At 54.4% G+C, this 26,140-nt stretch overlaps 10 protein-coding genes across 10 annotated transcripts; 7 read left to right on the plus strand and 3 right to left on the minus strand.

Moving 5' to 3' along the window:
• Positions 1 to 611: 611 nt before the first annotated feature.
• On the plus strand, positions 612 to 4,560 carry K452DRAFT_299670 (uncharacterized protein; the record flags this gene model as incomplete). Its single annotated transcript, XM_033542255.1, has 4 exons — positions 612 to 753; positions 807 to 1,173; positions 1,224 to 2,731; positions 2,783 to 4,560. 4 exons carry the CDS (start codon positions 612 to 614, stop codon positions 4,558 to 4,560), a joined length of 3,795 nt encoding a protein of 1,264 aa, XP_033396022.1.
• Positions 4,561 to 6,608: 2,048 nt separating this feature from the next.
• Positions 6,609 to 8,294, plus strand: K452DRAFT_54053 (lytic polysaccharide monooxygenase). The gene is made up of 2 exons (XM_033546819.1): positions 6,609 to 6,835; positions 6,922 to 8,294. The coding sequence occupies exon 2, from the start codon at positions 7,046 to 7,048 to the stop codon at positions 8,198 to 8,200; it is 1,155 nt and encodes a 384-aa protein (XP_033396023.1). The 5' UTR covers positions 6,609 to 6,835; positions 6,922 to 7,045; the 3' UTR covers positions 8,201 to 8,294.
• Positions 8,295 to 9,050: 756 nt separating this feature from the next.
• On the minus strand, positions 9,051 to 13,182 carry K452DRAFT_253063 (uncharacterized protein). The gene is made up of 4 exons (XM_033538273.1): positions 12,705 to 13,182; positions 11,003 to 12,657; positions 10,262 to 10,952; positions 9,051 to 10,195 (listed from the first exon to the last, which is right to left on the minus strand). Exons 1-4 carry the CDS (start codon positions 13,120 to 13,122, stop codon positions 9,312 to 9,314), a joined length of 3,648 nt encoding a protein of 1,215 aa, XP_033396024.1. The 5' UTR covers positions 13,123 to 13,182; the 3' UTR covers positions 9,051 to 9,311.
• A 99-nt stretch (positions 13,183 to 13,281) lies between these two features.
• Positions 13,282 to 14,737, plus strand: K452DRAFT_273982 (uncharacterized protein). The gene is made up of 2 exons (XM_033539170.1): positions 13,282 to 13,434; positions 13,492 to 14,737. The coding sequence occupies exons 1-2, from the start codon at positions 13,299 to 13,301 to the stop codon at positions 14,487 to 14,489; spliced, it is 1,134 nt and encodes a 377-aa protein (XP_033396025.1). The 5' UTR covers positions 13,282 to 13,298; the 3' UTR covers positions 14,490 to 14,737.
• An 11-nt stretch (positions 14,738 to 14,748) lies between these two features.
• Positions 14,749 to 15,735, plus strand: K452DRAFT_335395 (uncharacterized protein; the record flags this gene model as incomplete). The annotated part of the gene is made up of 1 exon (XM_033545225.1): positions 14,749 to 15,735. One exon carries the CDS (start codon positions 14,752 to 14,754, stop codon positions 15,733 to 15,735), a length of 984 nt encoding a protein of 327 aa, XP_033396026.1.
• Positions 15,736 to 15,974: 239 nt separating this feature from the next.
• K452DRAFT_230912 (uncharacterized protein) lies at positions 15,975 to 16,573 on the plus strand (the record flags this gene model as incomplete). Its single annotated transcript, XM_033537124.1, has 2 exons — positions 15,975 to 16,279; positions 16,345 to 16,573. 2 exons carry the CDS (start codon positions 15,975 to 15,977, stop codon positions 16,571 to 16,573), a joined length of 534 nt encoding a protein of 177 aa, XP_033396027.1.
• A 793-nt stretch (positions 16,574 to 17,366) lies between these two features.
• K452DRAFT_319821 (uncharacterized protein) lies at positions 17,367 to 18,267 on the minus strand (the record flags this gene model as incomplete). Its single annotated transcript, XM_033544266.1, has 2 exons — positions 17,367 to 18,200; positions 18,253 to 18,267. 2 exons carry the CDS (start codon positions 18,265 to 18,267, stop codon positions 17,367 to 17,369), a joined length of 849 nt encoding a protein of 282 aa, XP_033396028.1.
• Positions 18,268 to 19,600: 1,333 nt separating this feature from the next.
• Positions 19,601 to 21,230, minus strand: K452DRAFT_54084 (uncharacterized protein). The gene is made up of 4 exons (XM_033546820.1): positions 20,988 to 21,230; positions 20,713 to 20,931; positions 20,263 to 20,659; positions 19,601 to 20,195 (listed from the first exon to the last, which is right to left on the minus strand). Exons 1-4 carry the CDS (start codon positions 21,012 to 21,014, stop codon positions 19,729 to 19,731), a joined length of 1,110 nt encoding a protein of 369 aa, XP_033396029.1. The 5' UTR covers positions 21,015 to 21,230; the 3' UTR covers positions 19,601 to 19,728.
• An 856-nt stretch (positions 21,231 to 22,086) lies between these two features.
• K452DRAFT_319823 (uncharacterized protein) lies at positions 22,087 to 24,510 on the plus strand. The gene is made up of 3 exons (XM_033544267.1): positions 22,087 to 22,797; positions 22,865 to 23,093; positions 23,143 to 24,510. Exons 1-3 carry the CDS (start codon positions 22,426 to 22,428, stop codon positions 24,141 to 24,143), a joined length of 1,602 nt encoding a protein of 533 aa, XP_033396030.1. The 5' UTR covers positions 22,087 to 22,425; the 3' UTR covers positions 24,144 to 24,510.
• A 209-nt stretch (positions 24,511 to 24,719) lies between these two features.
• On the plus strand, positions 24,720 to 25,978 carry K452DRAFT_230542 (uncharacterized protein; the record flags this gene model as incomplete). Its single annotated transcript, XM_033537103.1, has 3 exons — positions 24,720 to 25,500; positions 25,557 to 25,789; positions 25,841 to 25,978. The coding sequence occupies 3 exons, from the start codon at positions 24,720 to 24,722 to the stop codon at positions 25,976 to 25,978; spliced, it is 1,152 nt and encodes a 383-aa protein (XP_033396031.1).
• Positions 25,979 to 26,140: the final 162 nt, after the last annotated feature.

The following is a 26,140-nucleotide window of genomic DNA, read 5'->3' on the forward strand; positions in this document are numbered from 1 at the left end:
ACCACTCTTGTATATCAACCTATTTCAAGAACAAAGTGAAGCGTGATTAGCTGGAGTCTGATGTGCCGCCATGCCAAGAAAATTAGCCGCCCAGTGCCGCCGAACAGTGGATGAGGCACATCTAGCGATTTTTCACCGCTGAGAGCGTTTCCTCAACTAAAAACTCTGAAATCCAGTACGAGTCTGCCTCACTAAATGGCTGGTAGGTTCTTATGAAGGGTGATGAGCGACGGCGTTCAGCGGCGCGGGCAAACAATCTGGTACCTGCTATTGCTCGCCGTCAGCATCACCATGTATAACGAAAGCGCCGAAGCCTTTTAGCTCGGTGCGTTGTCGATCCTCAAGGCCTACTCTTAAGCGGGTCATGGCACGAGCGGACGACTAAATATAGAGGCATCGACGAATGAGATGGCATGTCTCCACAGTACGGCGGCTAATGCTGTGCCGCACGTTGAAAGTATCAAAAGATGGCGCATTGAAATCGCGTCTGTTTCGCCATTTCTCAAATTCTTCTTTACTTCGTCTGTTGTTTGGTTGTTTCTTTCCTTGTCTTCTTGTACACGTCCATATCGTTTTCTGCATTTTTCATCTTTCTATCGCACTGCGTGCTGATGGATCCTCCACCGTCATATTCCGTTGAACCTCCTGTTATCCGTGGCCCAGACCCTTCTAGGCTGCAGAGCCGCCAAAATGGTATTTGGGACAAACTGTTCAAAAAGAACCCGAAACATAAGAAGAGAGGCCCAATAAGTGGTATGTTGTCCATGAGGATGGCGGATTGTTGAAACACGCTCATACGGAGACAGAAACGAGCCGCACATGGAGCCCCGTCACGCTCAAGGCACCACTCCTCTGCAGTGTAATCATCATATCCGGTGGACTCATTGTCGTCATCCAGCTATTGCTCTCTAGTAGCCAAAAGAATGATGGGATAATCTTTTCACGAGACATCAATGGTCTGCCACTCAGCAAATCATTCAGCTACCTTTATCTCCCGACTATTATTGCTGTATTGTACAGTTTCTTGTGGAGCTGGATAGATCTCGATGCTAAACGGCTGGAACCATACTACCAACTATCGCAAGAATGCGGCGCGTCAGCTGAAGACTCCATTCTTTTGGAATATCCGTATGATTTTGCAGGCTTTGTACCAATCAAAGCCATCAAGCGTCGGTAAGTGCTCTGTTCATTCAAGGATACGAACTAGGGTTAACCATTCCAAGCCACTGGCCTGTGTTCACAGCTTCGGTTGCCATGCTTCTCATATTCTGGGGCATTACTCCAACACAAGCTGGCATTTTCGCTACAGACAACGTCGTTCGAACATTCCCTATGACAATGCTGAGATCTACCGGTTATCTCACAAATGCGGAGCAAAATTCTGGACTCACGGCAACATATGCCCAGTCAGTGTACAATATCGCATGGCTTAATGAGAGCTTACCGGCCTTCATGTCGCGGGACTACATGTTGGCGCCATTTGGGCCTCAAGAAAACCTATCCGATATCAAAGACTCGGAAACTTGGACTGGCCAAACAACACGGTACTCTGTTGATGTTTCTTGCAGCGTTCCCAAAGAAACTAAGGTCGACTATCTGCTCGGTCCATGCCAATATCAAAAGCCATCCGCCAGTATTGGCTTCAAGTACAGGAAAACTTACTCAAGCTTATATGTTGGATACCACGACGAGGATGGCATGGCCGACTATTATCTAAGTCAATTTTGCCCTAAGAATGTTTCACACAGCTTCTTGATTCGTTGGGTGGCCAATACCTGGAACACGACGACAACGACGGCGATCAACGAGACCGCGCTCTACTGCGAGCCCACGTACTACCAACAGGATGTCAATGCCACTGTATCTTTGCCCAGAAAAGCAGTAATGAACATTACCACCTTAGGACCTAAAACCCCACTCCCAGAAGATATGTTCAACGCAACCAATTTCGAATGGGGCATGAATTCCGCCGAGCAAAGATTTGCCAACCGCGGGGACTACCCCACTTCCGGGTGGGCAGACATGCGGGCCCGTCTAAATAACATAGATGTTGATACTAACTACCTGCCTAAGATGGCGTCATTTGCAATCGCCGCCCTCCAGCGACCCGCGGCAGACTACCTCGACCCGGAGGTCTTGCGTGCATCTTACGAGGCTGCCTACCGTTTGCTCTTTTCCCGACAGCTCGTGGACGTGTTGAGCACGAAGCTGGAAGAAGGCACCGCGACAACCGGTCAGCGACAGTACAGATCGCAATCTGTCATTGTGGTACCGGCATTTGCTTACTTGACGGAAGGACTTCTTGGTGGCGTCATACTGTTCACTGCTGGCCTGATTTATCTCTCGGTTGCGAAACAAAGGAAGCTCAATTCGGATCCTGCTGATATATCATCGTTGATAAGTCTTGTAGCCGATTCCCCGGAGTTTCTAGATGATATGAAAAGGTTTGACCGGACTAGTACGAAATACCTCAACAAGTCCCTCCAAGGAAGGGTCTACATGCTGGGGCAAGCCGATGAAGGCAGTGGGTTCCGACTCGAAAGGCTAGACAAATCCGTCATCGAGTGCCCGGGGAGCGAACCTGCTTCACAGGACCCTGAAGACGGGCTGAAGATAGATGGCATCCGACCAAGGGAGCTTCGTCTCTGGACTGGCTCGTTCTTGCTTAGCTTTTTCTCCGCTATGCTCGTCACTTTCGCTGTCCTGTACGCCAAGATAGAAAGACAGAATGGTAAGTCGACACCCAGTTGCTAAGATTGTATAATAAAGCTCACTTTCAAAGGTATCCCTCTTCCGTCCGAGGACCGGTTTGTGCGCCAGCTGGTGGAGAGCTACCTCCCGACAGTCGTCGCAACCTTGATTGAACCCATCTGGCTCGTTCTTAATCGACTGATCCTTACGCTGCAACCGTTTGAGGAGCTTCGACGTGGAAAGGCACTTGCGTCGAGGTCAATTGCAGTCGACTACAACTCGCTGCCACCGCAGCTGGTCCTCTTCAAAGCCTTTCGAGCACGACACTTGGTGCTCGGCGCCGTCTGCTGCATGACGCTGCTCGCGCACTTCTTGTCCATCGCTTTCAGTGCCCTCTTCTTGGAGAGCGAAGTGATGGTGTCACACGCAGCGACCTACTCAGCGCCCCTACAAGCGCCGCTTGATACCTTCGCTCTGAAGAACCGCACAGACTTATATCTCCTCAACAACCGCGCCAACACGGATCAGTTCTACGTCGTCATGTCCAACCTCACAGCTGGCACGCCGCTCTCATCTTGGGTCGACGAGCGGTTCTTCTACTTGCCTTTCGAGTCGACCAACGTTACACACCAATCCTGGAGCCACCGCGCCACGACAAGGGCCTTCGGCGCCGAGATTCAATGCGTACCCCTCGAGACAGAAGGCCCAAACACCATCGCCCTGGACTTTGATGACAACGCCGGAGGAGTTCATGTGAACATCAGCGCCACCATAGGTGATCGTGTCTGTGAGACGAAAGACTACGTGGATTACATCGGGGGCAAATTTCAATCCAAGATCGCACTCGAGCTTAACAACCTTGCGTGTGGCGACATCCTGATCAGCGGCTGGATACGTGCCAATGTGACACGTAACCAAATCTGGACCAGCAATGGTGCTGATGATATCTCTCAGGTCACGTTTCATTCGTTGGACTGGACCTTCATCGCGTGTCGAGCTGTCATGAAAACCGGCATGTCCGAAGTCACGGTCGATTATCGTGGAAAGGTTCTGGATGCTTCGCCGCAGCTGATACCGGATGACTCCCCCGAAAAGTATTTCGTGCAGAACAACACAGAGATCATCAGCTCGATCTACCGTGCCTGGATATTCCCAGGGCAGGATACGGGTTCACTCAATGTCCAGACTTGGCACAACGACTCATATCCTTCCGACTTTTACAACTATCTGATCCTGAAATCGACTGAAGACCGGCGCCTGCTGGATCCTGATTTGCCACCTCCGACCTTCAACGAGACGGCTCCGAAATTCGCCGCTCTCTACTCACAGCTGGTGGCTATTACGCTCAGCGAGAACTCGAATGTGAGCTTCTCCCCTTCATCGGCAAACACCCAAGGAAGCAACATCAAGCCGGAGACGCGCATCTTCATGTCCAAGCCCATGTTCCTCATCGCGGAGGCAATTTTGGGTCTGTACGTCGTTGTTCTGGTCGCCGTCTACGTGCGCCGCCCTTGGCGCATCCTGCCCCGATTGCCGACGACGATCGCGTCCAACATTGGGTACTTCGCTGCGAGCCACGCGGTGCTGGACCTGAAAGGAACGGGGGCCATGTCGGTGGCAACCAGGAACAAGCATCTGGCGAGCATGGGCCACAGGTACGGGTTTGGGACCTTTGTTGGCACGGATGGCAAGCCACACAGAGGCATCGAACGGCAGCCATATTTTGCGCCGTTGACCAAGACGGCACTTACCACGAAGGAACAAGACAACGACGGCGACAAAGCAGGCGAGGCCAAGCGTCCTTGGACGTCTTACTTCCAGTTGAAGAACCCGAGCACAAATCGGGTCGTCGAAGGGGGGTGGCTTTGATGACGAGGTGACGAGATGACGCCGGTGTTGAAAATGAAAGAAGAAAGATGCGGGCTCGCACGGAGCGCCCGACATGAGGATGTCCGGGCACACAGCCACGCGGCTTGCGATTGAAGGGACAGGCGGACCCTCGGGCACGGGCCGAGACCACGGACGGGCAAATTACCAAGGGTGAGACACGGCGAGGGCCGCGGGTCACGGTCCCGTCGGCCAGCGCCCAGCACAGGTTTAGCGACCCGAGGCGTGGCGGTGCCTCGCGCACACAGCGAGGGTTGTGGCGAGTGCTGCGGGTCACGCCGGTCCCCCGCGCCGCACCGCTGCAAGGCGGGCCGGCAGAGGCCGACGGCCGTGACGGGTTGGAGGCTCAGACCGTGGCGCAAAGTGTGGCGGTGCCTAGTGACAAGTGATGGTGCGCATTTACACCTTCACTTGTCACTAGCCAGCCGCACCGGTCTCGTGTCTGACTCGAGAGCACCAGGCGTGATGACGGACTCGGTGCTCGGGTGATTGGACACTTACAGTACCTCCTAGGCTACCCAGCCTGCTCCAAAACCGAAGCACTTCTGGCGACTTTTTGCATGAACTCCTAGGAAAATATGTTAGTACTACTCCTACGCTACGTAGGCTACTTTATAGAAAATCAGAGGCATATCGCGAACATTCGATTTCATGCAAAGTTGTTGGTCAGAGTGTCGGCATTTCGAAGGCCATGGCCCGTGAGAGAAAATGGCTTGGCGGTTCTCCGGTGTGCCGGTGCTTTTGTGCTTTTTATAGTGTGGCGCAGCGGGGCGGGGAGCGCGATCGTATCCAAGATGGGCCAGCGGGAGTTCTAATTCTGTGCATCGTATGTACCATAGTAGTAGTTACGTAGTAGTTGACTGAAAGAGGCGGGAGTCGGGGCCAGTCGGGCACTCCGAGACGCAGGAAAAGTTGTCGCCAACAACGATGATCAGTGATGCCTGCCAACAGGCAGGCAGCCGACCAACCGTCACCGCAAATTGACTGAGTCGGTTTCGAGAAGAACCTTAGGAGAATCTATCGTCGGCCAGCAAAAGGGCCACTTGACGTCTGGCGGCCAAGCCAAGCGCTTAGCGAGCGACCAATGGGGTTGACAAGGGCGTAGGGCAGTCGTCTCCCATGCCCTGGGACGCAGCTCATTGGCTGTGCCACGCGGTCGCAGCAGCGGGGCCGCCTGCCCACGGTACTACAAAGTGACCTGCATCTTGTACATACGACATACATGACATGGTGGATATGCGCGCAGACATCGATGCACACCGCTGCCCGTCGCCGTTGGGGCGGGCGCTTGTTGGTCATGAGTTGGTGTTTGAGGTGGCGGGGCGGTCGTTTGCCGTTGTCGTTGTTGTTGGAGCTTGTTGGGGCTCGTTTCTAACCTAGTGCCCATTACCTACCACACAATAAGGTTGGATGGAAAGTTTCTTCTTGGTGCTTCCTGGTGGCTTCCTGGTGCATCCTGGTGGCGGCAGGGAAAAGAGCTTGGAAGCGTGTTCATACCCAGAGAGGGAAACGACCGTCCAGGCGACCGTGTTTCAGGACGTGTGGAGAAATAAGGGCGATCGCGGCCGACTGGCAGGCTAGTGCGCCGGCTGTTTGGCTGGCCCGCGGCGCAGGATTGGCCAGAGTGGCCAGGCACAACTGGCCCATCGAGAGACCTTTGTTTCAGCATTGACTGCATCTGGCCAACCGGGCCGCTGCCTTCCTCATGGATTTGCGGCTGCCAGCTGGTCGCCTCTCCTCACTCGCCCATTCACCAACTACCTCTTTCACTCTCCTCGTTTCAAACGCACGTCTCCACGCCCGGACGCCCAATCCTTCGTGTTACTCTTCCCGAAATGGAACCGCATCGAGACTGTCGTCGCACCTGCGCCGATCTCAGGGACCAGCACAGTGACTGGGGAATCATGCCCGACGCCCGTTCCCTGTGGCTGCGGCCGGCCTTACGCATGCACCGCTTGAGCAAAGCTTGTTCAGGAGAGCCGCCGCATTGCAAGATCGCCCGCCGCTTATAAGTATCTTCTGCCTCTCCCACTTTCCCTCGACATCGCCCTCGTCGACTCTTATTTCCTCACCGGTTAAGGCCAGCCCTTTGCCGTCTTTCTTGTTTATCCTCTCTTACCTCTTGTTGTTCTTGCCTGCGGCGGAACGTACTGTCCTTAAGGAAATCTTCCTGTGAAAACTCGAGCAACCCTTCACTTGCACTTTTGCTGAGCCAAGTCAATCGATCCGACTCTTGTTACTCCGTCGCAAAGAAAAGGTACGTCATCATTGTCCCGCGCTTTGTTTCAGTACAATGCCTTTGTTCTTTGCGTGAACAACCTCGCCTCTAACACTGCATTTCAGTTATATAACTCTTCATTTGTGGCCCTTCGATCAAACATAATTTGAACATTCGCCAGCTGGTCTAGCGTTTCTCAGCATACCCACACGCTCAAATTTCACAACACACTCTCTACAACTTTTCAACATGTACATTTCCGCAGCCTTTGTTGCAGCCGCCATGAGCTTGGCTAGCTCTGCCAATGCCCACGTTGTCATGCAATCCCCCACGCCTTACTCTGGAGGAGGTCTTGTCCAGGTCAACCCTCTGGATGGCACGACCTACCAGTTCCCTTGCCAGGGTGGCACCGACGCCGCCTACTACGAGAATAGCAAGGCCACCGACATGACGGCTGGTGACGCCACCGACCTTAAGTTCACTGGTAGCGCCGTCCACGGCGGTGGTTCCTGCCAGCTTTCCGTCACCTACGAGAACCCCCCGCCCAAGGACCGCAACAAGTGGAAGGTTATCCACTCGATGGAGGGTGGCTGCCCGGCCGATGCCGCGGGCAACATTGAGACCCAAGGCACGGACACCGATGGCCGCGAAACCGGCAAGCAGTGCACTAGCAACGACGAGAAGGAATGCTTGAAGCAGTACAAGATCACGATCCCCAAGGAGCTCAAGAGCGGCAAGGCGACGTTCGCCTGGACCTGGGTGAACAAGTATGCGGGTAAGAATGAGTTCTACATGAACTGCGCGCCCATCAACATCCAGGGCGGCAGCGACAGCGACGACTATTTCAACTCGCTGCCTAGCCTTTTCGTTGCCAACATTCCCGGCGAGTGCCAAACTAAGCTGGGAAGCGCCATTGCTTACCCCAACCCCGGCACCAGCGTCGAAAAGGATGGCGACTCAGACTCCGCCGCCCTCGGTTCCTGCGCTACTGAGACCGGCGGCGCCGGCTCCCCCGTCGCTTCCGCCACCGCTGGCTCCGGCTCGCAGGAGAGCTCTGCCCCGGCTGCCTCTGCTACCTCCGCTGCCTCCCAGCCTACGTCGGCGGCGTCCAACACTGGCGGCGTCTTCGCGCCCAGTGCCGCCTCGCCCACCTACACTGCGACCTCGATGGCCACGGTCGTCGTCTCGACGTCTGCGCCCGCCGCCACTAGCGCCTCGTCTTCGTCTTCGTCTTCCAGCGGCAGCAGCTCCGGCAGTAGTTCCGACGTCGACTGCTCAGAGGACGGCGCCCTTGTCTGCATTGGCACCTCGCAGTTCGGCATCTGCAACCGTGGCAAGGCCACCCCGCAGGCCGTCGCCGCCGGCACGACGTGCACCAACGGCAAGATTGTCACCTCCAACTAGAAGCGTGAGGCCAATCAGCCGCGCCGCGCGGCTTTCGCGGTCACCCACGACGAGTAAACAGTTGCTGCGCTCGTGGATGCTTGGTAACGATGGTTACGTCGGTTCCTGTTTTGCTTCGCTTCTTGACACCTGTGCATACCCTGCCTGGGCTTTTACACTTCTTCGCTTCTTGTATATTGAGATACCTTTAGTTTGGGTTTTTACATTTGATTGCTTTACCAGCCCCTGCCCTGAATAGGCGGGTGGCATTTGCTTTTTCAGCATAGGATAGATAAACAGACATCGATGATGGATCTTGTACTTCTTCTGGCTTATTGGACCTGAGTGATATGATGATGTGCTGTGTGATGTAATGGGTACTCAAGACAGTGACTTCACCGGAGCACGTGATAAAGTGGATGAATGATGATGTGCCTGATTGACTATCCCTATATCTCCCTTCTTCGTCTATCTTTGTCGAATTTTTTTGTTGATCTTCTATTGTGCACACGTCATAACATATTCACAGACCGTTCGCGTATCACGCAGCAAGGCCAGGAGAGCACGACGCACCTTGGGGTGCGAATCTTAACCTACAACGGGCGTCTTAAGATAGGTTTGGTCATAGCAGGCACATCAACGCCTGCACACACTCACACCCGTGCAGAGAGAGGGACGAAGCGTGCGAGAACAGCTGGACAAAACCATAAGTAGCAACAAAGGAAGGTCTTAGAGACAACAAAAAGAGTAGCCAGTACGAGCGAGGAAGCAAATGGAAGCGAAAGCATTCGCGCGACGCAACGCAATGCAACACAGCACGAGTGCCATAAACTTAGGTAACATTGAGTATAATCCAGGATCGTAAGAATAACCAGCCCAGTCCAGCGAGCATACGTGCATTCATGCGTACGTTCATGCGTACCCCCACCTGTTCCATCCTCAACGCCGCAGCAGCCCCAAATCCCAGCCAGCCCCCAAAGCGACAAAAACACACACACATAGGTCCGTAGTAGAATACAACCGACCAACCAACCCCAACCGGTCCCTTGACTCCACACCTCCACACCTTGTCTCTCGCCCCACCCCCACCACCATCACCAACTACAACACCAACCCCAGCCCCACTCCCAACCTAAACGTCCATCATCTCAACATCACTGTCCAACAACTCGTCCACCACATCCCTGCTCGCGCTCTCCTTCGCCTTCGCCTTCGACTTTGCGTTGGCCTTCCCTCTCCCCTTCGCAGGCGTCGCCGCAGCCGCAGCCGCAGCCGCAGCCGCAGCCTTTGGCCTCCCTCTCCCCCTCGGCTGCACAGGTGGCGCCTTCTCCTTCTCCTTCGGCTTCGTCTTCGCTTTGACAGCCGACGCCGGTGGCATCGCCACCACTATCGTGCTCCCATTACCGCTACTCGAATCGCTCGCTTTCTGCTCTTCTTCTTCTTCTTCTTCTTCTTCTTCTTCTTCTTCTTCTTCCTCCTCCTCTTCGTCATCATCTTCTTCGACGCCGTACACCGTCCCCTCTGCGTCCACCTCCGCCATTGTCTCCTCGGCGAGCTGCTGCTGGATCTGCTCTTCGATGCTCATCGCGCGCGGCTCGGCCGGGCGGGGAGTTGCAGCACTGGAGGAGGCTGCGTCGTCATCATCGTCATCATCTCCCTCACCCTCCACACCGGTAACGGCATCGGCACCGGCACCGGCATCAGGATCGGGGGTTTCTTCCGGCTCCGCCGATGCCGCCGCTTCAGCGACCGAGGCGTCGTCGTCCTTCTCTGCTTCGCCCTGCACGACCGTCGCGTCTTCGGCTCTCTCGCCGCCGCCGTGCACGCTGAGCCCGGCTTTCCAGATCGCATTGGCAAGCTTGGCGAGCGCGTTGCGCGATGTTGCGTCTGCCGCGACCTTCGAGTCTTGCGCTTCAGTGACGAGGTCCGAAACGGATTGCAGCTTCTTTGGCGTGAAGGACGTGGGGTGAACATGCAGTTTTGAAAGCATGGAGAGGTAGATTTTCTTTTCTTCCTCTGTAGGTGCAGTGTGTTAGTGAATTGCGCGTAAAGTAAGATAATTGTGGATGGAAAGTGACTTACTGGTCGTGCCGTGCGTCAAGCTTTTCTCCAACAATTCCTCCGCTAGGACGAGGTGTGGGTCTCCCGCTGCCTCGACCCTCCTTCCGCTCGTACCCTCGAGCACCGTGCCAAGCTCCTCGACGCCAACCAACTTCCTCGGGTCGGTCCAGTCGACAATCTGGCTGCCGACAACGTTTAGCCCAACCATCTCCACATCGCCTTCCTCGTCCAGCTCTTCTTGCACACTCATGAGAGCGTGTAAAATCGGAACCGCGATGCTGGCCATGCGCTCTGCGTTCTCCTTGCGCGAGTGGCAGTATACCGGCAAAAAGTACGTCAGCGCCTGTCTCAACCCGGGGTTCTGCTGGCTCTCCGGGTTAAAGTAGGCAACCGTCAGCCATCTTAGCAAGTCAGAATCGCGCAAGATGTTGAGCAACATGAGCTTCGACGCAGCCACGGCACCTGACGTGGCAACTTGAACCTCTCCCGATTTCAATGCCCGCAGGTACATTTTCAGAATCGGCTTAAGAAGGGGGTTGGGAACCTCCGTAGCATCGGCAGCGCTAACGTCGGGTGGAGGTTCAGGGCTAGCGATGAGAGAGGGATGCGTGGTCAGAATATCGGTGATTATCTGAATAGCAATAGTTTGCAGGGCTTCATGGCCCTTGGCAAAACAGTGGAGGAAAAGAGCAAGGTTCTCTTGAGCGATGTTCTGGAGCCGGTTAGTTTTGTAGAATACCAATGGAACCGTTGTGGACATACCTTGCTGAGGATGCAGCACAAACCCAGACAGAGGAACCCACGCTCACGAACAGGAACTTCCTGCGACCGAACGGCAGGAACCACCAGGTTGTTGAGCATAGTAACGAGGACATGGTTGGATTCCAGGTCGCAGTGCACATTCTGCAGCATGCACTGAGCTATGTGGAGGCACTTCATGTTGACCATGATTTCGCGAACCGCCTTCTCCTCCTCTATGGCGTCCTGCTCCTCTTCAGTCATTCCTGGCTTAATTCTTTTCCTCTTTTCACTCGTCGGGGTTGCTTCCGCATCGTTGACGTCAGAACGCGCCGAATGGAAGCTTGCCTCGGTCTTTGCATCGTCGTCGCCCATAATAGTGTCGTGCACGTCGGCAATCGCTTCGAGGACAATCTCGCAGAATTCGCGCTCCCCGGATGAATTGGGGCCGCAGACACTGCGGAGGACCTCGACAACAAGCTTGGTACACTCCTCTGGTAGATGGGCTATAGCTAGTGCCTCGCGCATGGTGGAAAACATCTTTCTGCGGCCAATCTCGTCGGTATAGTCCAGAGTAAGGGCAATGTGAAGGAGCTGTTCGACGCAAAATTCCTGTTGAACCGTATCTTCTTCCGCATCCGGATCTTCCTCTAGAGCAACCTTCTGCGCTCCCTCAATGAGCGTGTTGATGTGCTTCTGGATGAGGTAGCCGTATTTGGTGACTTCAGGCATCTTGTCCTCGAGCATGCTTTGGAGCCTGCTGTCCCCGCTGTTTTTGCAGTAGTCGTTGAAGGTCCGCGCAATGAAGATGCTTTCAGGAGACAGCTCATTCCAGAAAGCATCATCGAACGTGATGAATTCGCGATAGTCTGGTCGTCCGTCCCAAAACTCTTTCATAGCCTCGTGTGCCGCACCACCCTCGTTACCGGAGTTGATCACGTCAACACGCTCAAGAAGTTCTAACAGCGCATCATAGCTGGGTTTCGACAGCTGATTGACTCCAGGTGCGCCCTCTTCAGCACCTTCCGGAAGGCCGGCACAATCCTCGATCCAGCGTTCGCGGAAGAGGCGCGCCGTTGCTTTGCGAACGTTCTCGTCACGATCGCGAATACCCCATCGGAGAAGTTTTTCACGGAGGTTTAAGGACAGGTGCCGGAAATCGCCAAGAGCGGGCAATAACTTCGAGTAAAGCGCCCTCCTAGTCCCGGGATCCTGGTCTCGAGCGCGCTCCAATAAGTACGGTAGCGTGGTAGGCGTCAACGGAAGGTTGATGAGCAATGCGCGTCGTACTTCTGCGCTGGAATCGTTCTGAAGGACATCCAGCAACTTCTCCAGGAGGCCACTCGCCGTTTCATCGTCACTGTCTTCGTCTGCTTGATCGTCACCTTCATCCGCGAGCCGACCGAGGCCCAATACTGCCTGTACGCGGATGGTGCTCTCCTTGTCCTTTAAGCGTTTGAGTAGACCCAAACGGATGTACTGGAATAACTCGTCGTCGATAGATTCGAGCGTGTTGACGATGTGTGCGGTAATTTGCGTTGCTCTGAAGCGGACAACCTTGTCCTTTGCCGTAAGAAGTGGGAGGATGAGAGAGAGGATGTGCGATGTCAAGCGACTGCTGGGTGTCTCTGGGATGGCCTCTGCCGCGTCGGGATCGCCGCCCGTCGCAATGGCATTGTCTGGCGATTGTCAACACTCGGCGTCACGGCGAGCGCAGGCTGCTTACCTTTGTCGCTGGCGTGCTTCAGGAAGATGCCGACAAACCTGATGATGCGGTCGCCGACGGGTTCGCTCTTCTTCACGGGCAGTATTCTGAGCAGGCAACGGCCCACTTCGTTGTTGAATTCTTCTTCGCCAAAATCCTCGTCCGTTTGGTGTTTGCGCGGCTTGACGGGTTCGTAGCAGCACGTTTCTTGGATCTTGCGCAAGGTGACGACGAGCTTACGCTGGGTGGCCGTGGTGCGCTGGGCGTCGGCGAAGACCCTGCAGATGTGCTCGCGCAGGCTGGTCGACTCGCCTTCGTCCGGGATCTCGACTGCGTCGGCTGAGGCGCGCGCTCGTGCGGTTCTGCGGGTGCGGGTGGTGGAGGTGGAGGCGGCTGAGGCGCGCGCGCCACGGCCTCGTCCTGATACTCGGCCTGGCATTATTATGTGGTGGTGGTGGATAGTGGGGTCGAGAGGCGTGGGTGTTTGTTGGTAAACAATTTGGACGTGCGTAATCGGCGACGGAGGTGAGCGGGCGGCGTTTGCAATGGCGTTGGCGGCGGGACGAAAGTTCCAGCTGCGCCAATTGATCTCGATCTACCGAAAAACACCACACCATGTTTCGGACAAGAGTGCTGCGGTTCGCCGCGACTGCGTGCAGGGCCGCCGAGAACATTTCGCAGATTGAGGCCGCGCAGCAGTATGCCATCGGCGTCTCCAAGGCCCAGGGCATCCAGCGCGGCTTCGTCGACGGTACGCCAACCATGTCGCCGCCACCCTCTTTCCTCGGCTGACGCCCCACGTTCGCAGCAATTGGCAAGACGCCGCTCATCCGCCTGAAGAAACTCTCCGAGGAGACTGGCTGCGAGGTTCTCGGCAAGGCCGAGTTTCAAAACCCCGGTGGTTCGGTCAAGGACCGCGCCGCCCTCTACGTCGTTGAGAATGCCGAGAAGTTGGGCCTGCTCAAGCCCGGCGGCACCGTCATCGAGGGCACCGCCGGAAACACGGGCATTGGCCTTGCCCACGTCTGCCGTGCCAAGGGCTACAAGCTGGTCATCTACATGCCCAACACCCAGTCGCAAGGCAAAATCGATCTGCTGAGGCTGTTGGGTGCCGAGGTCTACCCTGTGCCCGCCGTCGCCTTCGACAACCCGCAGAACTACAACCACCAGGCCAAGAGGCACGCCGAGAGCATGGACAACGCCGTGTGGACCAACCAGTTTGACAACATTGCCAACCGTCAGGCCCACATTGAGACGACCGGCCCGGAGATCTGGTACCAGACCCAGGGCAAGCTCGACGCTTTCACTTGCGCCACGGGTACCGGAGGCACTCTTGCCGGCATTACCAGGTACCTGAAGGAGAAGTCGGATGGACGCGTCAAGTCGTTCCTGGCTGACCCGCCCGGATCCGTCCTGCACTCGTACATCCAGAGCGGTGGAAAGCTGACGGACCGCTCTGGCGGCTCCATCACCGAAGGCATTGGTCAGGGCCGCGTCACGGAAAACCTGAAGCCTGACATTGGCCTTCTCGATGGTTCCCTGCATATCAGCGACGAGAAGACGATTGCCATGGTCTACAGGTGCTTGGACGAGGAAGGCCTCTACCTTGGCGCCAGCTCTTGCCTGAACGTTGTTGCCGCCAAGGAAGTCGCCGAGAAGCTCGGAAGGGGCCACACCGTTGTCACTATTCTTTGCGATGGCGCCTACAGATACGCTGAACGTTTGTTCTCCAAGAAGTGGCTCGAGTCTAAGAACCTCAGTGACGCCGTCCCTGAGCACCTGAGAAAGTACACTGTTCTGCCTTAAAGAGACGGAACCATCTAGATGCCCTACGAGGCTTTCATGTAGATAAACTTGAAAGATGCATTGTACGTTACTTGGCGCCTTCCTGATCTACCTTATGTTGCACTTTCCATATTCCCCAATTGGATCCAAGATGTTCTTTCTGTTTGCTGTCCTCCATATTATTTCCAACGTCATTTGGTTAGACACTTCAACCAACCCATTGTCAAATATTTACTCAGCAATTATTGCTTTGCCATCGTTATCAACGCACTCATATCTCACAATGCCGCAGCACAACAGACCTTGTGTTAGACGGCGGGACGCATCCTGTCCAGATAGCATTGCTTGGGTTACATGTACTTTCGCTTCGTCGCCTGTTAGTTATGCGGGTGAAATATCCAGAGTTAGGCGGCACAGATCTAGAACCTGCCCCATACCAAATGATTCCGAGCAACAACGCCATTTCTGTCGCTTCAGACAAGAAAACAGACAGTCCTTTAACAGGATTTCAGTGGAAGACGATTCGGATGAAAACAACAACCTCCCATTGAACACAGATCCATTCGGACGAGAACCTCCTTGGACCTACAATCCGGCTCCCGTTGCACCCACATTCGATTATGTTCGCACAAGCACCACACTCGGTCTTCAGTCAACCAGTCGGCCAGTTACCCAACATCAAAGCTATGAATCAGAGCAGGTGTATACTGAGCTAGTCAACTGGATTCAACGGCTCAAACGCGAGTCCGAGCTACCCGTCGCGTCCATAAGTACGCTCGATTTACTCATCCGCCGAGAAACTTGCACAAGAATTCAACTTAGTCTCATCGACTACGCGCCACACAACCGCCTTTTCCAGTCTTCGGACTACTATTACACCGCGCTCAACCAGCTCGCATATCAATATGAGCTGTTTCGCGTCCTTCGCAACGCGTTGAAGTTGCTTCCATCTTCCTCAAACCACAATCATCTCCAGTATTTTCATCGCATACTCGCTGCTTTCCGCGAAGCCAACAGGCCCTCTGCATTCGTCTTTGCTGATAGCTCATACCCGGTTGAAATGCCGCTACAGTTGACACCGAGTTTGAAGGCCATAAGGGACAAGGCTGCTGATGAAGGGACAATTGACGGCTGGGCTGACGATATTGGGCGCATGATTGCGCATATCAGCAGCCATGGTATCGAGGGGGACCATTGGGATGGTTGCGCTGAGGCGATTGAGCAGTCCAGACAAATACGGGCGAGCGAACGAGTTCCTCGTTTATAGATATGTAGCTGAGCTCAAAAATCAAGCCGTGGTAGTAGACTATCGGTCACTGCATAAGCAATGCTATAAGTTCTGATACGCCTCGTTACCAGATGTAGAAAAGCGCCGGGTAGCAGATCTGGGGTAGCTTGCAGCCATGGAAGCGACAGCGACAACACCTGGCTTCATCTGCCCGCCGGCATCACCACCACCCGCCTCACCCCGCCGCCATTCGGACACACCACTCCCCCACAATGTCGATGCAGCAGCTCCTCGGGCCCCTTGCGGGCATGCAACCGCGCCAAGTCGCCATGCAAGCGCTCAACTTTGCGCTGGTGCTCAGCACAGCCTTCATGCTCTGGAAAGGCCTCTCGGTCATTACCGACTCGCAGTCACCCATTGTCGTCGTCTTGTCTGGCAGCATGGAGCCGGCGTTCCAGCGCGGCGACCTGCTGTTCCTATGGAACCGGGCGAAAGACACCAAGATCGGCGAGGTGGTGGTGTACAATGTGCGCGGGAAGGACATCCCCATTGTGCACCGTGTGATTAGGCGCTTCGGCGGAGGGTGAGTGCAGTAGACATACCGTACAAGCCTGCGAGCAATAAGCTAACCACGCCGCTGCTGGACAGACTCAACCCTCTGCGTCTGCTCACCAAGGGCGACAACAACGTCGCCGACGATACGGAGCTGTACGCCCGCGGCCAGGCCTTCCTGAACCGCGAGCGCGACGTCATCGGCTCCGTATTCGCGTACATTCCCTTTGTCGGCTATGTGACTATCCTGCTGAGCGAATACCCCTGGCTCAAGACCGTCATGCTTGGCCTCATGGGCTTGACCGTCGTCTTGCAACGCGAGTAGCGCGGCCCATTATCTGGGCGTGCTGGCTGCTGCGTGTCGCCGCCGCGGGCCGCTGCTCTACTCCCCCGTCCGCGATGATACCGCCGATATTCATAGCTCTGGTTCCTGGTCCTCTGTTTTCCCCGCCTCAGAGGCGCGGCTGGCTGCATGACTTCTGAGGCGGCAAGGCGAGCAAGTTGCAAGACTGGTCATCGCTGCAGTCCCACGGCCGGATTACCACAGCGCATCTTTCCGCCCCTGATGTTGCTGCTGTACATCAATGCCTTTCTGCTTCCGTGTGCTGTCCTGGGGCGTTGCCTCAGCGCCGCCGCACCAATACTGGCGGCAAGAGCAGGCGCCGCATCTCTTGTCATGCTGTGCAGCTGCAACTGGAGGACGGTATTGGCAGTCTTGGGTGGGTGTATGGAACGGCGGTTTAGAAAAGCTGGCAGCGGGGTTGGATGATGCAGCTTGATGGCGGCCACCATTTCCACGGCGCGTAGCAAAATAAACATGTACTCCATACCGCCGACGATGTTGCGCACGTACCGACCATTCATAACCACACATCCATGCTCAAACTCAAGCGGTGATGGACCGTAAGCATCGATTTGATTTTGAAACTATCCATCTCCAAACCGTTCCAACCATTCAGTACTCGCAATGCAGAGCCAGGACGACCCACTGATCATGACTGAAAATTCCTATGTATCCGCCGTTCCGATCCTGATCCTGATTTCAATGCTTTCATAAAAAGTATCGCATCCCCAAGGATCATTACTTGATCGAAGTGGTGTTATTGAAATTGACATTCTCATTCATCTCCCAAGCCGCGGCGCACCACGAGAGCACTAGAAGTTTCAGAAGTGAACTTCCTAATGCTGATGAAGCTGTTGAAATCCACGTTGCAATGCATGCCACTGGCAGAATTCTTCCAGTCGACGTATGCCGCAATGTTCTCAAGGGTTTGAGTCATATCGCGGAAGCTGAAAGGAACCTTTGAGGAGCTGCCATCGTTGGTTGTGATAGTTGCTTCGAAGGAGACAGTAGTATTGCTGATTTGAAGTGGGGGAGAAGCATCGGAATCGGATGAGCCAAGCTTGTTGTGTTGATGTTGACGCTTCTCGGTAGGCATGTCCAAGGGGAGGCCGCCATCAGACTTGTCGCGAGGCGATATTGATCCTGGTCCATTCTGAGGAGTGGAAGGTGCAGGAGATACTTCCGGCTGGCATGAGTCAAATGAACCGACAGATTGGCCATCACTGATGCTCTGTGAGCCTTGCACGGAATCAACTTCCTTGTCGACTTGAAAGGTATCTTCCATGTGAGCTTGAGTAGAGACAACCTTGTCGGATTGGAGTGGCATGGCATCACTGAATCCTAAAGGTTGTTGGCTCTCGACAGAGGCTATCAAATCTCCCTGTTTGCGAAGCGTGCCGTCATACTCAACCGCGAGTTCGTGCAGACGCTTAAGGACTTCGTATTCTTCTCCATCATTGACAGAGACTGGCTGACCATAGCGCTTGCTGGGTTTGATGTACTGTTTCTTGATCATGCTGCAGTCGTCCTCATGGCCACCCTTTAGAGTGAGGATGGTGACAACCCTTCGGAGGATGTCGCGACTGAGGATCAACTTAGATGAGTGGTCCTAGAGCTAGTCAGTCAGATTTTCAAGATAGTCAGTAAATCGTGACACTGACGTCGACGCTTGCCATCGTGAACGCCACAGGACCTGACCGGGGCTGAAGGTCTGGTGTAGGGTGTTGGGAGATGGTGAGGAGCGAGCAAGCCCTTGAAAGTGCTCTCTCACCGGAGGATCCAGGATCCGGTGCAGGGTGGTGGAGAGGAGCGGCGGGTAGTGTTGCAAAGGACAAATCATAGGAGTGTCGGCACAAGCTTTAACTACCTGCCTAGGTAGGTACCTAGTGAAATGAATGGAAGGGCAAACGGAAAGAGCAACCCTTCAGCGGCTACGGCAGGCACGAAAGGCACGTGCCTTCTTCCTGTCTTCCAGCAACCTCGTACATCAGAAAGCTTCCGAAATGGCAATGCACAAAACGTTGTACCCTTTCATGGTTGCAACGATTGAGCTGGTCAGCAGCATCTTCCTGTCAACCCTATATCCGGCTAGGGTTCGAGTCACCTTTCGCTCACCTTAAGCATTATAAAGAGAGAACCCTTATACACAGCCAATGCCATAAGGATGCCAAATTGCAAACACATTCAACGGTTGGAAGCAGCTGTCAAGCTCCGTTGTGACCAGTTTCGACTGTACCTATGACAACCGTCCACTTCCCACATAAAACGCCACACCCTACCTTAGTACTCCCCCGCAGACCCGCACCTCCGTCCGTGCCGTTGGGTTGCCACGTTTTGGGCGCCTATTTTTGACGGTCGACATACTGGCCGTAAAGCTTGTCCTGAAGGATGCGGCTGCACGTGCAGTGTACGGGCCGTAACCGCACGCTTAAGCATCGTGTGGTCCTGGCCTCGCCTGGGTTGATCTTGTGCGTGACTGAAAACAATGGTGTGAAAGTCTGGACTGGGAAGAAAAGAACCTCCTTCGCGCCGGGTGGGACGACATTACATATCTCCGGGCCACCAACATGCCTTATGCAGTTAGTGGAGTTTTCCGTCGAGCGGATCAACGCTCGACCCACCACGCACGTGCATTGTATCCGGTACCATGGCATTGGGACGATTGGACTCTCCCTGATCGATGAACAACAACCCTACCGTAGCCCGTATGAGCAAGCAGCATTTGCAAGTGTATAAAACCATTGAAACAAACTCTTTTGTGGGGCTTAGAGCACTGCACTGTAGGATGTATAGTGACTGTTTACTGGAAAGAAGATAGAAGCAAAAAAGTAAGATCTTCGCCTAATGCGAATGTTGTTCATAATACTAAGCGTATACACTAGATAATATCGTACCCTGGATTTTTAAGTCCGCCGTTTGTATTCTTGAACGTGAAAGAAGTACCTGTCTCTGGCGTCTTGGGAGAATGACCGCCGACCTGTTTGGTATCCTGCTGTAAAATATAACCCCCTAAATAATGTCGGGAGACCGCTCATAACGCTTCTAAGACAAATAAAGGGAAAACAAAATAGGATATAAGACAAAGCTAAAAGAAAATCCAAGATGGACGTATTAGAAAGACATCATTTGAAGAAATCTCAAACCTGCTGACCGGGCGTGTGAATGTCCACGGTACGGATACTTTCGGGATAGACCGCAAACTCCGTCGTAACCTCGATCGCATCCTTGTCTTTATCCGGCCAATTCTTGAGCGCGGCGTTCTTAGGATTGGTGGGCATGTGTGATCCATAAACAGCCAGATCCTTGACCAGTTCGTCTTCCGAATCGGTTCTCGTGATTGGCACCCCGTTGTTGCGCACTTTATTATGGGTACCACCACTCACTGTAGCGTGGTTATGCGAGGCCAAGTGGCTGTGTTTAGCCTGCGCAGATGATCCTAGTTCATATCCGCGGCTGGGATAAGTGCCATTGCGCGACGTGTGTCCGAGGATGAGAACGCGCAAGGTCGGGAGGCAGGTTGCGATGATAGCGACGGCGGTTTCGACCATGGAGACGGTGCAGGTGAGCATTGTTTCGTTTTTGTGAGAATATACTGCACGAATAACTAGATAATATCGCGTCAGTGCCTTGCAGGAAATTGAGAGTGTAGTAATTTTGATTAGTGTACTCACTCGACGCAACGACAGTGCAAAATCCGAGCGCAAAGACGCCGGCGACACCAAGCTTCTGTTTCAACGGTAACTTCAGGCGCGCCACCATGGTCAAAGGAAGGCAGATTATCAGGATGTCCGTGAAAATATTGAGTGTAATTGTGAGCCAGTAGTTGATTACCGATGCACTGGGAGGACAAGCCTGGCTGGGGTCGGTTGACCATATCCGGCTGAACGGGTAGCACCTGAAAACTGTGTCGAAGAAAATTACGACGTACGAAACCAAGAGCCAAATGAGCGTAGCGTTGTAAATCTTTTGAAGGGATGTACGGTCTGCCAGGCGCTTATAGAAGACAACCAGAGCTGACTTGATCAACCATAGAGAGAGTGTGTAAAAGATTGATCCAGGGAAGATGAGCTGAAAGATGAGGTCAGAATTTGGAAAAACTTTACAGTTGCAGACTGGCATACCTTCATCATTTCAACAAAGTGAGGCCGAGTAACATGTGCCATGTCGGTTAGACCGATGTTGTACATCCTTTGTTGGATGGCCAGGTCTATTACTAGGCAGCCAAACGCGGCTGCTATCAGGTAGTCATCCACGTAGAGACCGCCCATTTTCCTCCAACGCACGGCAATTCTCGTTACCAGGAAGAGGCCCGCCGCAGCGGTACAGATGTACCAGGACACCTTTGGAACGGATCAGTACGACGCACTATCACCTGTGGGCACTTGTGCGAACTCACCACCTGACCGAGTGTCGAATCCAACATGGTATTGGTGTATAGGTAAGGTAGATGGAAGAAAGCTGGGAGGCGCGGGGGCGGCCGGCAGTGTGCCTTTTTCACTCGTACAAGAACTCCACAGCAGCAAGTCTAGCCCTACCCCGTGAATCGTAGCTGAGGGCCCGGATGGAGGTCCGCGGATCAGCCAAATGTGCGCTGATCAAACGTGGATGCGATGGCCGATCCCTGCCGCACATCTGGACTTCAGCCGTGGCCCTTGGGGTTGCAAAGGAGATCCTTGATCCATCGCGCTACTCTCCTTGACAGCCAGGCTGCCTGAAATATCGAGGCCATGGCACCGGGTTTTCTAAGGGAGCCTTGCTAGCAGTTATGTCACTGACCCAAGGATGAACCAACGACCCTGTGGCAGCCATCTTTTGACTTGATCTCGTAAAATTCAGCACCGCCGGCGAAGGCTTTCCTAAGAGCGTAAAGCACAACGGGCCGAGAGCAGGGAGATCCCAGGAATATCACGTTGGCGGGAGCGGCCATGGCGGAGGCTAGAGTAGAAGTTGGGCGTAGTTAGGTGTTTGGCGGGCCGAATGGACTGGCCACCGGCCAAAGCTTGAATCGTGACGACGACGTGGGACGGCGTACGCCCGTACATAGGTATGAGCGGATGGGACGCAGCCGTGGAAATTTGGTGTTTTGATGGACGATGCAATGGTGCGGTCACCGGCCGATGTTTGAGATGAGGTTGGTGGTGTCGCAGCCCTAAGGTACGGTAGGTACGTAGGTAGATCGATCCGCCGACGGCCGACAGCCGGTGCCTCGGTTTCTCGCTTAGCGGGAGAGCTGCAATTCCATCACAATCGCCATCACCCTGCTTCGTCTTGCATACCTATACAAACCCCATTCCACTGAACGCGTCAACGGCGTATGGCCTCGCAATTCGAGCAACATGGCTGCCTCGGCATCATTTTCTTTAGCCCAGGGGCAACGCATGCGCCTCGATCGCGTGAGATCTGGTTCCTGGGCTAGCGGCCGTCGTTCCTGAGGTCTCGCCAAGGCTGCGCCACCTGCAGGGCAAAAAAGTTTCCCTCGCCAGATGTGAGCCCCTGCGGCCCGGCACCCCCTTTGGTCTTTGCCCTCTGCGCGGGGCGGCTAGCCTTACGAATGTGCCTATTTTGCCCTTAACGGCAATGACCACAGCGGTGTACGGCTTTCGCCGTCTGAAGCCCAAGCACCTGCGGAATTTTGGTCGAGTCCAATTTCGAGCCGCTCGCCTCATGGATTCCTGCAGACTACTTCTTGCACCACTTTCCTCGATCTATTTCTCACGCTCGTCCGTTTCAGCCAACCCGGCTTGTCATCATCCCTACTTAGTCTCTATACTTTAGTCCTTAATTGTCGTCACTGGAACCACCTATCGAACCACCTTCAACTTTAACCGCTTACAATGGGTGTTGTTGCCGATTTGCTGCAGAAGGCAGCATGCTTTGCTATCACTACCGGCGCTCTCCTCAAGGGAGATGCCGGCGCCTCCTGTAACGGTGTTCCCTCAGCCCTGACAAGCCAAGGCGTGGTTCAGGGCTATCTGGAGGACGGCACTGGCAACCACGTCTTCCTCGGCGTTCCCTTCGCCGCTTCCACTGCGGGGCAGAACCGGTGGAGGGCGCCCCAGAGCCCCAAGAAGTCTCTGGACTTTTACAACGCCACCAGCTATGGCCAGACTTGCGCCCAGGCTGGCATCAGCAGCTCCCTCGCGGCCCAAGGTGAGGACTGTCTGAATCTCAACATCTGGGCACCTGCCAGCGGCAACAAGCTTCCCGTAGGATTTCTCCTAACTGTTCATCCCTATGCGTCAACTAGAATAACCACGACTAACGGCACTATAGGTCTTTGTCTACATCTACGGTGGTGCTATGGTTACTGGAGGTAGCAGCAACCCTCAATGGCAGGGCAGCAACTTTGCGCAGAAGGATGTCATCTATGTCAACTTCAACTACCGCGAGTCCATCTTCGGTGCTCCCCATGCTACCGAGTTGGCCAATGGCAAAGTCTCTCAGAACTTCAACATCCTTGATGTTGAGGCTGCCATCCAATGGGTCCATGATAACATTCAGGGTGAGTTGCCCAGCACGCTGTTGATCAGCAAAATGACTGACATTTGTAGCTTTTGGTGGTGACAACACCAAGATCGTCATTGGTGGCCACTCTTCTGGCGGTGTGATGGTTGACCACTATCTGTGGAACAACCCCAATACCTTTGTCGCTGGTGCTATCGAGATGTCCGCCAACGCGCAGTCTGGCCCCAACTACGCACCGGAGAATGTCGGCATCGAGACTATTATGGCCGATGTCTCCGCGGCCACCGGCCAGACCATTACCACCCTGGACCAGCTCCGCAATGTGTCTATCTACGACATTGAAAGTTCCACCTTCAACAGCACCCAGAACGTTTGGTTTGCCCCTATCGTCGACAACATCACGCGTTGGGCCGACCTTCCTGCACGTTACAAGGCGGGCAACTTCCCCAAGAGCCTGCCTATGATCGTCGGCAATAGCGACCAGGAGGGTGCCATCTTCCAGTACGCATACGCTGCCGAAGTCGGCGACTTCGACACGTGGATTAACACGTACGACGCTGACCTTGCCTTCATCCCGGACGAGGAGCTGCTTGCCGCGTACAACTCTTCCGAATTCAGCAGCGAGAAGCTCATGAGCGCCGACAGCTACGCGGACGCGCGCTTCTGGTGCGCGACCGACTACCTGCTGGACCTGCGCGCTAGCACAAACCCGACGTGGGCGTACCGTTGGTTCGGCAACTACGACAATGTGCTCCCTGTTCCCGGTCTTGGTCCCAGCCACGGCTCTGAGGTTCCCTTCTTCCATGGCGGCAACCAGTGCTTCGAGGCTGTCAGCGACGTCACCGACGCTGAGCAGAAGCTCGCCGACTACATGAACGACATGCTTGTTGCATGGATTAAAAACCCCTCTGCCGGCCCCGGTTGGGACAAGGCCACACCTGTATCGGGCCCGTTGGCCAAGTTTGGTGTTGAGGATTCTGAGCTGGAGACCCTCATTGGCGATACCGCCGACTACAACGCCCGCTGCCAGAACCTTTACAAGAAGCACTACCCCTCCTACCCCGTCGTCATCGACCCCACTGCTTAAACAGTCTCTACCTCCATTCCTCTGGACTCGCTTGCTCCGCAGACGTCTCTCTCCATTAGAGCTTTTTCCTATTTCTCTTCTTCCGAACCGCTGCATGTCGGCTCGGTTCTGCTCTGGTCCGCCAGTACTTTCCTTCTTGTATGTATTTTTTTTATGTTTCCCTGGCCTCAGCCATCACCGTCGCAAAAGCAACGGATGAATGGACCAGCGCCATCTCTTATCTTTTTTGTAATGCTCCTATGAGCGACTGCATTGCTGGCATGGGCATGGGAATTTGGCTGGCATTTGGCAGGCGCGGGTGTCGGTTGGTTGGATTGGCGCGCGGATAGATAAATCAGTTAGCTAGATAGCTGCGGGTAAATTCGAGATACCATTTGTTTTCTGTTGACACAATCGCCTGGCTGAGGATTCTTTACGCGATGTTGTTTGTGGCATAGATACCTCTGTAAGTAGGTAGGAAGGCGGATGACGTACAAATCCGGCACGACTCATGCAGCAACCGATAGTTACCCCACACGTCTGGCAACATAAAGGTGAGGATCGCCATTGTTTTTCTGCACTCCAACACCTCTAGCCATGGCTACCGCTGCGACTGCGCCCTTCATTCCCACTTTTGACAAGGCTACGTCGGAAGCCGCGCGCGCAGGAGCCGCCTCCTACCTAGCATCACGCCTTAAGCCCTCCGCTCCCGCTGACGCTTCGTTCACAATCCCAACCATTGACATTGCCCCTTCCTTCTCGTCGAGCATTGAAGACCGCAAGACCGTGGCCGCTCAGATCCGCGCTGCTTGCATCACCTCTGGCTTTTTTACCATAACCAATCATGGAATCCCGGCCGAAGTCTGCGACGACATCCTCAACCAAGCCAAGCGCTTCTTCCACGACCTCCCTCACGAAAAGAAGGAGGCTATCCATATGAAGCAGAGCACGCTGCACCGTGGATACGAACCTTCCGAGTATACCAGTGCTGTGGGCGAAGCCGAGACTAAAGAGGGCTTCAACTGGGGCTACGAGACGCGCCTCGACTCAACTGGCGGAGATGGCAAATACGTCGAGGTGGACGGCACCACATATCCCGAGGGCGCGAACCTGTGGCCGTCCGAAGCAGACCTTCCTGGTTTCTTTGAGGGCGTGAAGTCATACTACAGCCAGGTGCTGGGGCTGGCGAGGCACATGTTCAGACTGTTCGCGCTGAGCTTGGGTCTGGAGGAAAACCACTTCGACGAGATGATGACGCATCCTGGTGGCATTGCGAGGCTGATGCATTACCCTGGCGCTAAAGATCCAAAGCCGTTGGACCCTAATGAAAAGGCGGACGAGAATCTGGGTTTGGGCGCACACTCGGATTATGAGTGTTGTAAGTTTTGGTGGTTAAAGTGGACAGTGAACATTTTTCTGACATTTTCGTACAAGTCACTCTCCTCCTGCCCTCCTCGACCCCGGGTCTCGAGGTTCTCTCTCCTACTGGCCATTGGATACCCATCAACAAGGTCCCCGGCGGTCTTATCGTTAACATAGCCGATTTCTTTATGCGTTGGACGAATGACATCTATAAGTCAACTGTACATCGCGTTGTGAACCGGACGACAGATGCGCGGTACAGTGTACCATTTTTCTTCAGCATCAATTATGACCAGAAGGTCGAGGTATGCTGTCTAGGTTTTGTCGCCCACACGACAATGTACTGACAGAGACAGACACTCCCGAGCTGCATTTCGGAATCCAATCCGTCAAAATATTCCCCGATAAAGGCGGGCGAGTATATTCTAGAGCGCTTGAATGCCACGACGAAGGACGGAGCAGGGTCGTATGGCAACTCAAATCTCGATGCATGATGGGCAGAAATTTGGCTGCCATCATAAACTGGTAGATTACACGTGGGAACCACCGAAATGTCCCTCTCAGACCCACGTCGTTCATTTTCCCATGCCACTGTCGCCCACCTTGCCCCTACTACCCGCTAGTTTACCGGCTTCATCTTCCATTATTGCCTTCAG

Source organism: Aplosporella prunicola (genome assembly GCF_010093885.1).
Source record: "Aplosporella prunicola CBS 121167 unplaced genomic scaffold K452scaffold_17, whole genome shotgun sequence".
Taxonomy (NCBI): domain Eukaryota; kingdom Fungi; phylum Ascomycota; class Dothideomycetes; order Botryosphaeriales; family Aplosporellaceae; genus Aplosporella; species Aplosporella prunicola.

What these genes read in the sequence shown, in the direction of transcription:
- K452DRAFT_54053 (XM_033546819.1), top strand. Translation starts at nt 7,046, where the DNA reads ATGTACATTTCCGCAGCCTTTGTTGCAGCCGCCATGAGCTTGGCTAGC.
- K452DRAFT_253063 (XM_033538273.1), bottom strand. Translation starts at nt 13,122, where the DNA reads ATGCCAGGCCGAGTATCAGGACGAGGCCGTGGCGCGCGCGCCTCAGCC. An exon ending in TGTGCTGCATCCTCAGCAAG is followed by an intron (nt 10,953 to 11,002) that starts GTATGTCCACAA and finishes AACCGGCTCCAG; the next exon opens with AACATCGCTCAAGAGAACCT. An exon ending in CTTGACGCACGGCACGACCA is followed by an intron (nt 10,196 to 10,261) that starts GTAAGTCACTTT and finishes CTGCACCTACAG; the next exon opens with AGGAAGAAAAGAAAATCTAC.
- K452DRAFT_319823 (XM_033544267.1), top strand. Translation starts at nt 22,426, where the DNA reads ATGGGTGTTGTTGCCGATTTGCTGCAGAAGGCAGCATGCTTTGCTATC. An exon ending in CCAGCGGCAACAAGCTTCCC is followed by an intron (nt 22,798 to 22,864) that starts GTAGGATTTCTC and finishes ACGGCACTATAG; the next exon opens with GTCTTTGTCTACATCTACGG. An exon ending in GGTCCATGATAACATTCAGG is followed by an intron (nt 23,094 to 23,142) that starts GTGAGTTGCCCA and finishes TGACATTTGTAG; the next exon opens with CTTTTGGTGGTGACAACACC.
- K452DRAFT_273982 (XM_033539170.1), top strand. Translation starts at nt 13,299, where the DNA reads ATGTTTCGGACAAGAGTGCTGCGGTTCGCCGCGACTGCGTGCAGGGCC. An exon ending in CCAGCGCGGCTTCGTCGACG is followed by an intron (nt 13,435 to 13,491) that starts GTACGCCAACCA and finishes CCACGTTCGCAG; the next exon opens with CAATTGGCAAGACGCCGCTC.
- K452DRAFT_54084 (XM_033546820.1), bottom strand. Translation starts at nt 21,014, where the DNA reads ATGTTGGATTCGACACTCGGTCAGGTG. An exon ending in ATTCGACACTCGGTCAGGTG is followed by an intron (nt 20,932 to 20,987) that starts GTGAGTTCGCAC and finishes TCCGTTCCAAAG; the next exon opens with GTGTCCTGGTACATCTGTAC. An exon ending in TTGCACTGTCGTTGCGTCGA is followed by an intron (nt 20,196 to 20,262) that starts GTGAGTACACTA and finishes GATATTATCTAG; the next exon opens with TTATTCGTGCAGTATATTCT.